The sequence below is a fragment of the Aptenodytes forsteri genome, unplaced genomic scaffold, assembly GCF_000699145.1.
Source record: "Aptenodytes forsteri isolate BGI_AS27 unplaced genomic scaffold, ASM69914v1 Scaffold255, whole genome shotgun sequence".
Classification (NCBI taxonomy): domain Eukaryota; kingdom Metazoa; phylum Chordata; class Aves; order Sphenisciformes; family Spheniscidae; genus Aptenodytes; species Aptenodytes forsteri.
Genome location: NW_008794888.1, coordinates 3,582,927 through 3,595,305, shown reverse-complemented (window position 1 = coordinate 3,595,305; position 12,379 = coordinate 3,582,927). Strand labels below are relative to the sequence as shown.

The following is a 12,379-nucleotide window of genomic DNA, read 5'->3' as shown; positions in this document are numbered from 1 at the left end:
TCCATAGATTTCTGAATGACTGTTTTATTTCATCCTTGGAGTTCTGTAACATGGTAATCCAATGCTTGCTCAGTGTAAACGATAATTTTTACATATTTTTTTTTAATTGTTAAATGTACCTGGTTGCAAGGAATTCCAGTTAGTGTATGTCACAGCTTCAGTTTTCTCCCCATCTGCTGTACCCCAGGAATATATTCCCGATTGGCTAATATCCTGCAAACCGGTCCAAAAGTATTTTTCTTCAACTTTGGTGTGTTTTCTAATTAGACTGTTTATAAATTCTTGCTCAAATCTGAAAATTCACAGATTAATTTGAGTCAGTATTTGAAAGATACCTGAAACTATTGAGCCAATTTGAAAACCAGGAATATTATTATACGAGTTAGTTGAAGTGGTTGTCCAGGCAGTCCCATATTCAACATGGGGTCAGCAGGCTGGGAATTCACATACTTCCAAGAAGGTTTTACACTGTAGGTTTACCATTGTCACACCATGGAAAACACAGTTTGCTAGTTCTCTGCAAAAGCAATTCTATCTCTATTTTCTCTTTATAAACCACTAATTAGCATACAGAGGTTTTAATCTCTGACTACATCTCCAGAATCATACTGTAAAACGTGTCTGTAAATTACAGAGATGTGTTTTACCTGTTCATCACTGTAAGATTGCACTGTGCTCCAAATGAAACTTCTGTTTTATAAATCTTGTAACAGTAGTTTCCGTGTCTCTCCCAACCCTGGTTAGAGAACGAAAAACACGTTTATACATAACAGCCTAATTTAGGCATTATCTACAGGAGAAAATAAATCATTGCTAATATTGGTTGGTGCCCACAAGCCGGCACAGCATATACAAGAAAGAAATGCAGTGCATCACAAAGAAGGTCCAGTATCATCAGCTCTCAGATTCACAGTTCTAAGAAATAATGCAACCACGGGACTAAAATACACCACTGTTTTAGCTCGACTGCTGTGTGCATTTAGAGAGAGAAACACAAGGGCAACAGCCTAGTCCTGTTCAAAACAATAGGAGTTTTCATGCTGTTCCACCAACGCCAGGATTCAAACAGAGGAATAATAAGAGGGCATTACTAGTGTTTCTTTACTTCTGAAAAAAATATTTTACACTGAAAATGTATGAACTTACAGAATTTCTCTATTATTCAAATCTTTTTCTCTATATTTACACTGAAATTTCAAGGAACATTAATGTGTTACCTCTTTGCTAGCCTACCAATGCCACTGATGTCTGAACAGCACAGAAAGCTATAACTTCTACATGCTGGCAGTCTCTGAAGAAACAGAGTAAAAATACCCCGAGGTTGTGCAGAAAGAAAGATAAGGGGTAAACATTTCCTGTTGCAGGCAATATGCCACACAAAAATGAACCAAAGAACTCTGAAGTAGCTAGTAATACCATCCCAAGATTGTTCAAAACAGAAAAGACTTCTTTTCAAGCCTTATTTATGCTGTAACATGTTATACTATAAAAAAAACCAAAAAAACCAAAACACCCCCCACCTTTACTCAAGTCAAAGAACAAAAATGAGAGCCAAGTGAAGCGTATCAGAAACCTAATCTCATTTATCAACCTCTGCATATCTTTATGTTGCAAAGTGCTTATCCTAAATTTTAAAACATACTTAAAGCAAAAATGACAGAACAAATGGCATTAGCAATAACATATCTAGTAAAAGCAACTTTTTTTTTTTCAAACAAATAAATAAAACACAACATCTCCTAGGTCCAAGCTCATAATACTTTCATCAATAAACAGAGTGGTAATACATCTAGAGCATGCTTAGGAGAATCTGAAGTTTGGCTCATGCTACATAAATGTCCTTTTTCAGCTAAAATGTTCCATAGAATTTATTGTATGGGCAAGAAGGAAACAGAGAGTAGATGAAATAAGTAATTTTATGCAGGTTTCTGAACCAAGTGAAAGTAAAAGAAATACAGACTTCCCATTACCTCTTCCAATAAACAACTTTTATCTGATTTTGTTTCATTCAAAATCTCTCCTTTTTTCTTGCACACATATTTTAGTTTTTCTTTACAGGATTTAACTCTCCATTGTCCCAACTGTGAGAAGGAAAGGAAAAAAAAAGTATTTAAAATTCTAAAATCTTTTAATTTCCATAGTGCAGGGGCTGAGTTTTCATAAGGAGGAAAGCCAAAATGCCTCTAGCAAAAATATTGGGGGCAGGATGCCCTAGATTATATGCATAGGTGCATGTTTGGAAGGGAGAGAGAAAGCTGACAAGTGTGGCGATGGGAGGATTCTGGATCATATCTGAAAAGGGAAGAAAAGGCCAGGGTGGTGCCAACTCTCTCGGATCAGGGAGGGAATGGGTGCAGGGAGTGTGCACAGCTTTCTGCAGAGGCAGGGAGGAGGCAGCTCAGAGGAGCTGAGCGCATGAGCTCCACTGCCAGCCTGACAGCACAGCAGGCAGATGTTTGCCCCAGTTTTCTACTGAATCCGGGAGATGGAATACAGCGTGCTTCCCTCTCCACTCATCTTTGTGACCTCCTTCCCCCACCCACCCCTTGCTTCTTCAGTACTGTATCCCCCCAGTGTCTGTCCTCTCCTCTCCTCTTCCCAAGGTATCTCACTACCCATCCTCAGATGGGGTCCCCCAAACGGGTCCTGGAGATGACTGAACCCAGCTTTTTCTTTCAATAGTTCGGCCCACCTCCTTCCTAGCTCTCTGCCACAGACACCCAAGAATACGGTAACCCAAAATGCAGAGTGACAAGGACAACTGGCTGACGAACAGCAGAAGCAGTCTCAGAGCTGCGAGCAATTTCTCATAGAATAGATACGGTAACCCAAAATGCAGAGTGACAAGGACAACTGGCTGATGAACAGCAGAAGCAGTCTCACAGCTGCGAGCAATTTCTTCCATTCTTTGCAGTACATGGCTACCAGGTGTCGGCTAAATAATTTTAAGAAATTTGCTTGTAGAAAAATAGTTATCTGTATTTTAAAGATTATTCCAGAAATAAAATCAGTTATCTGCTTTACCCTCCCCTTGACTTTCACATCATCAGTGTTGCCTCTACTATGATGGAAAAAACCTAAAAAAAACCCCCCAACACTGTATTCCTACCTCGCCTGAATATGACACACAGTTAGGAGTGCTGTTAAAAGGAACTTTTGGTTCATTCTGATCCCAATATGTAAAAACCACAGCTGAGCGATCTGACCATTTGAACAAGGTTGGTACATCTTCATTCCTGAGACCAATCCACATTTCTTCTTTAGCATCTGTAATTTAAAATTAGGACAACACCGTAGTTACAAAATAATATTCAAACTAATTGGAAAGGAATGTGAAATCAGCAAAATTAGTTTTTTATCACTATACTGCACAGTATAAATGCCACAATTTTTTTTCTTACAGTGAGAAAGGGGATTTGAGACAAGTATTCATGAATGTAAGTTTCACAGAGAAGGTAACAAATGGGAAAAAAACCCCAGAAATAACAAACACTCAAGCAAAAAAAGCTCAACCAAATTTAATTTTTAGAGTGCATACAAAAACATAAGACCACAGAGTACAGATAACATTTATTAGTTCAGTGACCCAGTAGTCAAATATTGGCCCAACTATCTACGATTCTCTTTGAATGAGAAAATTAAACACAGGTATTAGGCAACTAGAAGTAGGTTAGCCCAATAAAAAATAAATAAATAACATAGATCAAACCAAAACAAGAGCTAATACAGAGGGGACTGGACCTGAACAGCAACACTCAGCACTAGCCTGGGTACAAGCTCAGCATTAGCACCTTCATTTAATAGCCAGAGGTTAGGACAATCACATGCTAGAACATGGAAAGTAGTTTGTAACTTACGGTGCGCAGCACTTGGTGCTTGACATTTATAAGTATCTCAACTCACCATCATGAAGCTTTGTAACAACCAGTTCAACATCTGCTAATGACTGTATGCTGATGAGGTTACTCTTATTTGCTTTGCACAACTCATCTGCCATACTCCAAGGTGCCTCGTTTTTTATCAGCATGTAGCAAAAACCATTGTGGGGAAGCCAGCCCAAATCACAGCGAGTATCCAAGTGTCTCCAAGGTTCTAATAGTGAAGAGAAACGGAATTAGAGGCTTTTGTTCTACATTGGCTAGTGCAACGGGTTGGCATTTTCTTCGTGTTTTAAATCCGGCAGCACCTTGAAAACAGCCGGAAAGCGGTGATCAGAATGCGTGCACATCTCTTCAGGGCTAATATTTTAAGAAACAGTCACAATTTAGTCAAGCAAATAGACCTGACTGAGCAGCATTATGGGGATTAGTAATATTCTGGGGCCATGAGGTAGGCAGAAGGAGAAAGAAGTTAGTGGGAATGAAAGTAAAAAGCTGGAATGCATTACACTAAGCTGGTCTTACTGTAAGCGAAAGGTTCAAAAGTAACAGTAAGCAAGATTTCAAAAGCAATTAAAGGCAAAACAAGTTACTTCATTGCCGGACAGCAGCTTCAACAAAAAGTTGCTTGTTTTGTTCTGGCAGGGGTTTGCACTTTCATAGGGCATTATTATCTATATACAGCACCACACATAAGACCAATTTTGAATAGCTCACAATGAAACAAATGCTTAGTTTTAAATATTTTTTCTTCTGAAAACTAAGATATTCAAGAATTCAAACTGTTTTTAATGCATGCTGAAAAAGGTATATACTAATAGCCTTTCTGGTTCAAAATACACTATAAAATACTCCAAATCACAAGAATTTTGTTTTTTAATTAATAAAACGCTGTATAAACACTGGTAACAACTCTGCATACCCCGCTGAGGAGCCAGAGAACAAATAAGGATGGTTAACTGACAACTAGTTTTCAAGGGATCGTTTAAAAATTTGAACCAGTTTAGTTAAATTTAAACTACTTACTAATTTTTTTTCCTCAAAGACACACACCTCCCCCGGGGGAGCCAGAGAGAACGTGTCTTAGCCAGTGACACTCCATGACACTTTCCACCTCCAGGACACTGCTTCATCCCTCTTATCCCCTAGTCGCCCCCCTCATCCAAGGACAATCCTCTTCCAGTAAAAGTTTTCCCATGAGAGCCCTGCTAGCATGAGCCCTGGAAACTAGGTAAGGCCAAAGCACGCATGGAAGAACAGGCCATGGATACAGGAAGGGTTGGACACCCAGGTGTAGGTAAATGGCCAAAAGCATGGAAGAAGTTATACGTCACAGCTGGACACTGTAACAACTGAAGAACCGTATGTGTGTGTAGAGAGGAGAGAATAAAGCTTTAAACTGTTCTGGTTTTCCTACTGTATTATTTACTTTTCTCTTGTAAGAGCTGTTATGGATCCAGTAAAGATTATACACTGGGCAAGCTACCAACTCTTGCACTCTGATTTCCAGTGCTGGGCCTGGTTTCAAAGGATAGTAAGGTCATTTAACTACTTCTATTTGAATTCAACAGAGTTTGACCCAAACCCCAGGTAGGTCCCATTTTATGTCAATACACACCAAGAGTGAGAGAAATGGGCTTAAAGCAGAGATGGAAAGGTTTGAGGTGCAACTGCCAGTCCCAGACTTTCAGTAGCACATGAAAGAAGGCACAAGCCATAGAGGAAAACATGATGAAAAGGGCAGGACTGTGCTGGGAAATGCTTTACGTGTGAATGAGAAAGCTGCAAAAAATGAAAGCTGTTTGTGATGCATCATCTTGACACTGAATATACAGGGTTTGCTTCTGCTCTGCTAAAAAACCCAAAGCTGTTGTGAAAGTGTTTTGGCAGAGACAACTAAGAAGGCTTGGGAAGGGAAAAAGAAAAGACTCTGTAAGTGAACATTACGCTCATATTAACATACAAATATAAAAATGCAAGTTGTCCTACCTGGGAGGCTTGAAACTTCATTGAGTGACTTCTTGCAAATATATGGAAGTGGAGTCCCACAGTGGTAACTCTGCCACTGACCTGAGGCAGCATTCATCACCACACAGCTAGTCCCATCCAGCGGGGACAAACTCTGCATATCTATAGACAGGAACAAATAAGAAAAGAAGATCACAAGTTATCAAACAGTAAGGTAGCGACTGCTTCTTTTTTCTACTGCTTTTCAATATAAGAATAATATACTTTGCATAGTACAGCACCTTATATTTAAAGAACATCACTTGCTTTAGAATGAAGGCACCTGTCCTACCACAGGTCCCACAGAAAGTTTTTTGTAAGAGAGAAAGTTACAGAATCAAGGAATCCGGACTTCTTTTCCAATGTTTAATCATAGAACCAGGAGGAATGTTCTATTTACAATACAAAAAACCCTTGGCTGAGCACTTTCCCAGACTAGAAATATCTCAGGGGAGAACCCTTTTCGCAGCCCTCAGTTTCCTTTGGCAACCCCTTTCCAGCCCCACTCCAAACACAGCTCTGCACTCTTTCTCTCAACACTAACCATAACCCTTACCTTAACAGAAACCTGAGACAAGGCCACAAATTAAAAATATCACAGAGGAGAACCCTTTTTTGCAGTTCCCGGCTTCCCTTGGAGCCCCCTTCCAATGGTACTTTTTGGCTTTCTCTTTCCTTGAGCCCCAATGCAAACCCAAGCTGTGTCCTACAAAGAGCGCCCCAGCTCACCCTGCCCTAGGTTTGTTCAGTCTCACATAGAAAAGGCTCAGGGTGGATCTTAGTTCTTCATGGGAGAGTACAGCAGAGACAGAGCCAGGTTCTTTTCAGACGTGTATAGTGAGAGGACAAGAAGTAATGGGTACAACTTGCAGCTAGCAAAATTCCTGTTAGATACCGGTATTTTTCACAAGAGGGGTAGACATTTTTCTCAAGAGGGGTAGACATTAGTATGTCTGCCATGACCGCAGACTAAATTATGCCACTGTAACTGGGGATAGTCTAGTCTCTGGCTCTGCATTACAGTCCTACAGTGTCATCATAGCTCCAGAAGAAGGTGCAGCCAGTAGTACAAGCAGCAGAAAAGTCCTTAACCTTTCCAAAAGAAAGACCACATTTGGAAAACATCACAGAAATTTCTTTCAAAGAAGAATTCACGTTGCAGCACTATTCTAGAAACTGAAGGAAAAAGAGAATTCACTTTACAAAGGTCAAATTCAGCTTGAATGACAAAACAATATTAGCTTCAGTATTCCTGATTGTTACTCCTCCAGGATTCTCATATATACACATCCATGGCATATTTGTGAGAATATTACAAATACATAATGAAAATTCCAAACAAACAAGACTCTCACCAATTCTACTAGGAACTTGGGAGTAATTAAAAAAGGTTTTTCAAAGGTTTTATACTTCTTTCATCTTCACCTCGAAACAAATTTAAGCAACCTTGAAGTTTACAAACACAAGTTAGGCTTCTAAGTAACATCAGTTTTTGCACATACATCAATAATTGTAATATCTGAGGGAAGTCAATGCCATTCTGTCAGTCGGAGGAGAAATTTAGCAGCTAGGGAAGCTGTAGATTCTTTACTAAAATGGACCTCAAAGATACTATTTAAGTTTTACCGTTTTAGAGATTTATTAACCTAATCATCCATAAATATAGAATGAGTGCAGAAAGATTCACTGGCTAGGAGAAAAAGATGCTTCCGAACTTTTAACAGAAATGGAACAACAATGATTGTTTTGATGAAGTCTGATGGAGAAGGGTTAAAAAAAAAAAAAAAGCAGCCAAGCAAAATACTAGTTTTGTTAATAACTGTTATACTGTTAGTAACACCAGAAACAACATTACCTGGATGCCAGTTGAGAAAATTCAAAGGCTTGTGATCTGACCACTGCCAACCTCCAGAAACGTCCAGTTGATTTAAGCCAATCCAAAAGATCTCAGCGATGTCATCCTTAGCTGGAGATAAATTTATTATTTTTAAGAAAACAATTAGTATAAAATGCTCATCCTTTATTGGTCTCCTTTAAATTAAAAGTGTGATCTGAAAGGGCACGCATTTGAGGAAAGAAAGATTGCTACTATAATCGGACACGCAACCTTTCTTGAACTGAGGAGAAATTCACCCACACAAGTCTTCCCTCCCAATGGCTTCAGATGTTTGTCCTTTGGTTTTGTATTCCCAAAGGCACACGGATAATTCCTCCAGGCCAAAGCTGAATATCGGTGAGGACGATTTCATAACAACAAGTGGGTAACATGCTACTAAAACACCAACTGCCACTCTGGCCCATACTTGAGATTTTGGGGACATTCCTCATTATAAATATGAACAACAGCTAACCACTACAATGAAATCACACAGATAAATTAAAAAAAAAAAACCAAACAACAAACTCTGAAGTGAGATTAGCAACTTATTTTTGCTACACAAATGACAGCACCAACGCATTTTAAGTACAATCAAGTTTTAACCCAGAATTTTAAGACAGAAACTAAAATGTTGTCTTCACTTTATGTTAATTTGTCAACATTTCCTGATATTCGTACGTGAATAATTACACCTACCTTGTATGTAACTTAATTCAGATGCATCTTGGATGCTAAGCAGATCTCCCCCTTGCCTTTTACATGAAATATAAGCTTCCTTCCAAGAAAGAGCAGACTGTGTATTAAACTGGTAGCAACTTTCAGACCCCGGATCATGTTCCCAGATATCATGACAACCATCCTCTGTTTAAAGGAAGCAGAAGGTTCTTGTAACAACAACTATACTGAAACATCATGAAAGTTTCAGAAGAAAAATTAGAATACTGAAGGTCTATCGATTTTTATATTGGTAATCACATATACTGCAGAGTAAGCGTGTGCTGATCATCCTGTCAACACTGCAATAGAAAAGGGACCTGCTTTTACCCAGCTTAACAGCAATGGTGCTACGCCAAGGTGGAGCCGTACACACATGAAGTGACAGAACACTTTTAGGACATCTATTTAGAAACTCAACATGCCTGGTTGTAAGCAGATTCCCCATTTTCCATCGTGAGCATAATCTTCAGATGTGGCGCACCATTTCCCACCCGTATGCATTTCATCCTGAATGCAGTCATGATGCCACGTCTTATTATACAGAAAGGGGAACTCACAGGGTTTTCCATAGGAGTTCCCATCTTTGGTATAAACCTCTGCAGGAATAAAAATAATAAAGAAGTAGATACAAGTTGTCTAGGGGAGGAAAGGACAGCAAATCAATGTTACTGCTTGTATAGACATAGTTAACTTAAAACCACACAAATTGCACTTGCGGTCTTAAAACACCGTATTTTGTTGTTACGGATACTATACAGCAATGCCAGAACTGAAAGAAGTGAAACAAACATTTTTCTGTACTTTTTCTTCTGAGTAGGGCATAACACAGCAGAAGCTTGTTTCCCCCTTCCTGGTAAGTTAGGGATAAATACATTGTCCTGTTGAAATCCATGTGGTTTGCACAGAGTACTACAGAACAAGGCTCTAGGAATCAACATATACAAGAGAGGGAAAACATTTCAAAGTGGAGCCTACTGGGCTCTTCGGACTGCCCACTTTGAACAATCCAAATACAAAGAAAATCCTGATTTTAAATATGGTAAAGGAAGTTTTCACCAATTCTTCCAGCAAGCATGAGATTTCAGATGAGACTGTCTTCCATGGCAAGTGGAGAGACTACCAGACCAAAGCAAATGGATGGTTCCTGACAGTCCAACAGGCTGCGAGCTAGCAGCATGCACTGAATTTGATTGTACAGCCTGCCAGCAAAGAAAATATCAAGTCCTGCTCTTATTTGAGCTAACAGCAAAATTCCCATCACTATGAAGAGGACAGTGTCTGTTCTGATAGAAGGTGGTTGATATTTCTTTATTAAATAGGCTCTCACTGAAATATGGGAGGAGGAATTTAAACATGCTAAGAAAGCCACTCAATCACACAACTTCTGCAGTTGCGCATATTTATTTTTTATTAAAAACAGTTGAAGTTTCACACTTGAATATTAGTATCTCTCTACAGCAAAACATTCTCTTGCTTTACTGATCAGTCTTTTCATATGATTAATTTTAAGAATTTATTGGCATAGACATACAGCAACATGCCCTTAACAAAAAAAAAAAAAAAAAAGTCCTCCAAACCCCTGTGCAAACTTACCATGGTAAGGATACCGACATATATCATCAGACGAGCTGTTGCTTCTCCACTGGTCTGTTGCATTTATGCTTGCAGTTACATAGGTACTCTTGGTAGTCACTTTGTACTGAGATGCACCAAGGATGGAAGCATCAGCACATCGCCACCACAGCATTAGTTCTGAGTTACAATCAACCATTTTCAGGCGAGACAGTGATTTGGTGAATATATCAAGTCCCAGGCACTGCTTGGACCCCAAATGAAAGAGGCGATTCTGGGATACCCATTTCCATAAAGCTTCACTTGTCTCCTTGCAGTCATCTATCACTATCCGTGAGTTTTTAACTTGTATGCACTTGTTCAGTGTGTCATGGCGAATGGTAAAAGCATCATTGCCTGTATAAGAACAAACAAATGTCCACATATGGGTGTGATTCAGTATCACTTTCATAGGAAGTTCCTTTTTAAAAGTGTAATCACATTCTGAGACATGCTACCAGAAAAGTACAGCAACTGCTGTTTGTACATTAGACTCTCTCTTTCGTACAAGCCATGTTAAGTACATTTTCCTGCTCTTTAGTGAGTATTCTTTACTTCTGGGGAAAAGAAAACGTCTCTTTCAAAGTCATTATAAAATGAGGGGAGACAAAATGAGGCTGTTTTCTAAGTCCAATCCTATCGATGAGAATTCTTCTTTTAATTTTAACACATACTGACTGGATCAACCCCTGATTAATTTGCAAGCTTACTGGGTAAAGCATCTTGTCTTCATGCCTATCTGCAAATGCAGTTACACACAGCAGGTACCATAAAATGTAATTAATAATAATCTTCACTTAGTAAGCACTTTTTTTTTTTTTTTTTTAAACTGTGTATCATATATAATACACAGCATGATAGGCTCATACATGAACCAGTTTGTGGGTGCAACTGTAGTATTACTAAAATAACTGGCACTGCTTTTGGGAGAGAGTTTTAGAATGAATATCCCACCAAAGATGCCACACAAAGATTAAGAGTATCATTTTTAAAATTATAGAGGAACCCTAGTTTCATTTTCAGCTGTGACGTAGCTTGTCATTAAAAAGAAAAAAAAAAGTTGATAAAGCATAGTATACAATTTTTAAGAGATATGAATCACCCTACTGATACAAGCTGACGCCTCTGCCAGTATAAGAACACCTCTGACAAGTGGCAGTAGGTTTAAGTTAACCAAGAAAAAAATGCCCTAGAACTATTTCTATGCAACAATAAAGATGGCCCCACAGTATAAAACTTTCACTAACCAGGCTGAAATGGACCTTGCCTGTCCCAGACCCACAAGGCTATTACTCTGCTGTTTAAATAAGGAATCTGCTGAGTAGTGTTTTGTATTTAATAGTAATGCACTGTCAATCACATTCCTACTGCGTTTTTTTAATATGACTTAATAATAGGTTTGGCTGAACAGCAGGGAAAATATTCAGTGATGTTATGCAGTGAATTTTACCACTACTTCCCAGTATACTGGCGAATTTTCCACTGTGTAAGTGCCAAATAGTATCTAAATAGTACTGAGCTGGTCAAACTGTAAAGAAGAATCTCTAAGTCAGCCACCTACTGGAGTGACTTTTTCTAAATAGCACATTGTAACCAACCGTCTCTTTCATCCTATTAAAACTAAATAAGACATTTTAACAACCAAACCTGCTTTTGTGCTATCTTTTTACCCTGTGCTTTTTCAGCACTATAGCTGCTTTTTGCTTTTTATTCTCCCCTCCAGACTTTCTTCTTTTCCATTTCTTGTAACATGTTCTCGGCCTCTTCTCAGATCTTCCCTTTCCTCATTCTTCTTTCACGTCTTCCCACACAACCCTCGTTCTGACATCAAGAAGAAAACCCCTTTTTAAAATTTCCCCAGAAAAACTGCTGATGTTGTCTCACCAAATCTCTCTGTGCAGCGATTTATTAATACCGGTGCTCAATTACACCAGTTCAACACTCTGGCCATGAAGTTTTACCTGACACCTTTAGCTACAAACCCAAGCCTGTTACTGTCAAAGGAGATAAAAATACGTGAGGTGCAACCATTTAGCAAAGAGCTCAACTTGTTCCCCAGCAGCTCTCCCCAAGCTAGCGGCTTTGGCTTGCAAGAAATTTGTTCAGCGTGAAACTTTTCCACCTGCTTTCTGAAAGACAGGGTAAGCCTCCTTCCTCTCTCCCTCCGCGCATAAAGCAGCAAATAAAAACGACGGCTTGACGCTCTGCAGGGGACTGCCTGAGTCCGGGTTCTTTCTCCTCTCGAGGTAACAGGCCAAAGGCCCTCCTCCCTCCCACGGCTCCGCGC

At 39.2% G+C, this 12,379-nt stretch overlaps 1 protein-coding gene across 1 annotated transcript in view; it reads right to left on the bottom strand.

Annotated features, from left to right (window-relative positions):
* The window catches only part of LY75 (lymphocyte antigen 75), a 66,610-nt gene that overhangs the window by 33,127 nt on the left and 21,104 nt on the right, over positions 1-12,379 (bottom strand). The window contains exons 4-13 of the mRNA XM_009275004.2: positions 10,075-10,449; positions 8,904-9,077; positions 8,461-8,625; positions 7,741-7,851; positions 5,868-6,008; positions 3,904-4,092; positions 3,110-3,267; positions 1,971-2,081; positions 648-736; positions 120-292 (exon numbers count right to left, since the gene is read on the bottom strand). Coding sequence (XP_009273279.1) covers positions 120-292; positions 648-736; positions 1,971-2,081; positions 3,110-3,267; positions 3,904-4,092; positions 5,868-6,008; positions 7,741-7,851; positions 8,461-8,625; positions 8,904-9,077; positions 10,075-10,449 — 1,686 coding nt within the window. The remainder of the gene's footprint in view (positions 1-119; positions 293-647; positions 737-1,970; positions 2,082-3,109; positions 3,268-3,903; positions 4,093-5,867; positions 6,009-7,740; positions 7,852-8,460; positions 8,626-8,903; positions 9,078-10,074; positions 10,450-12,379) is intronic.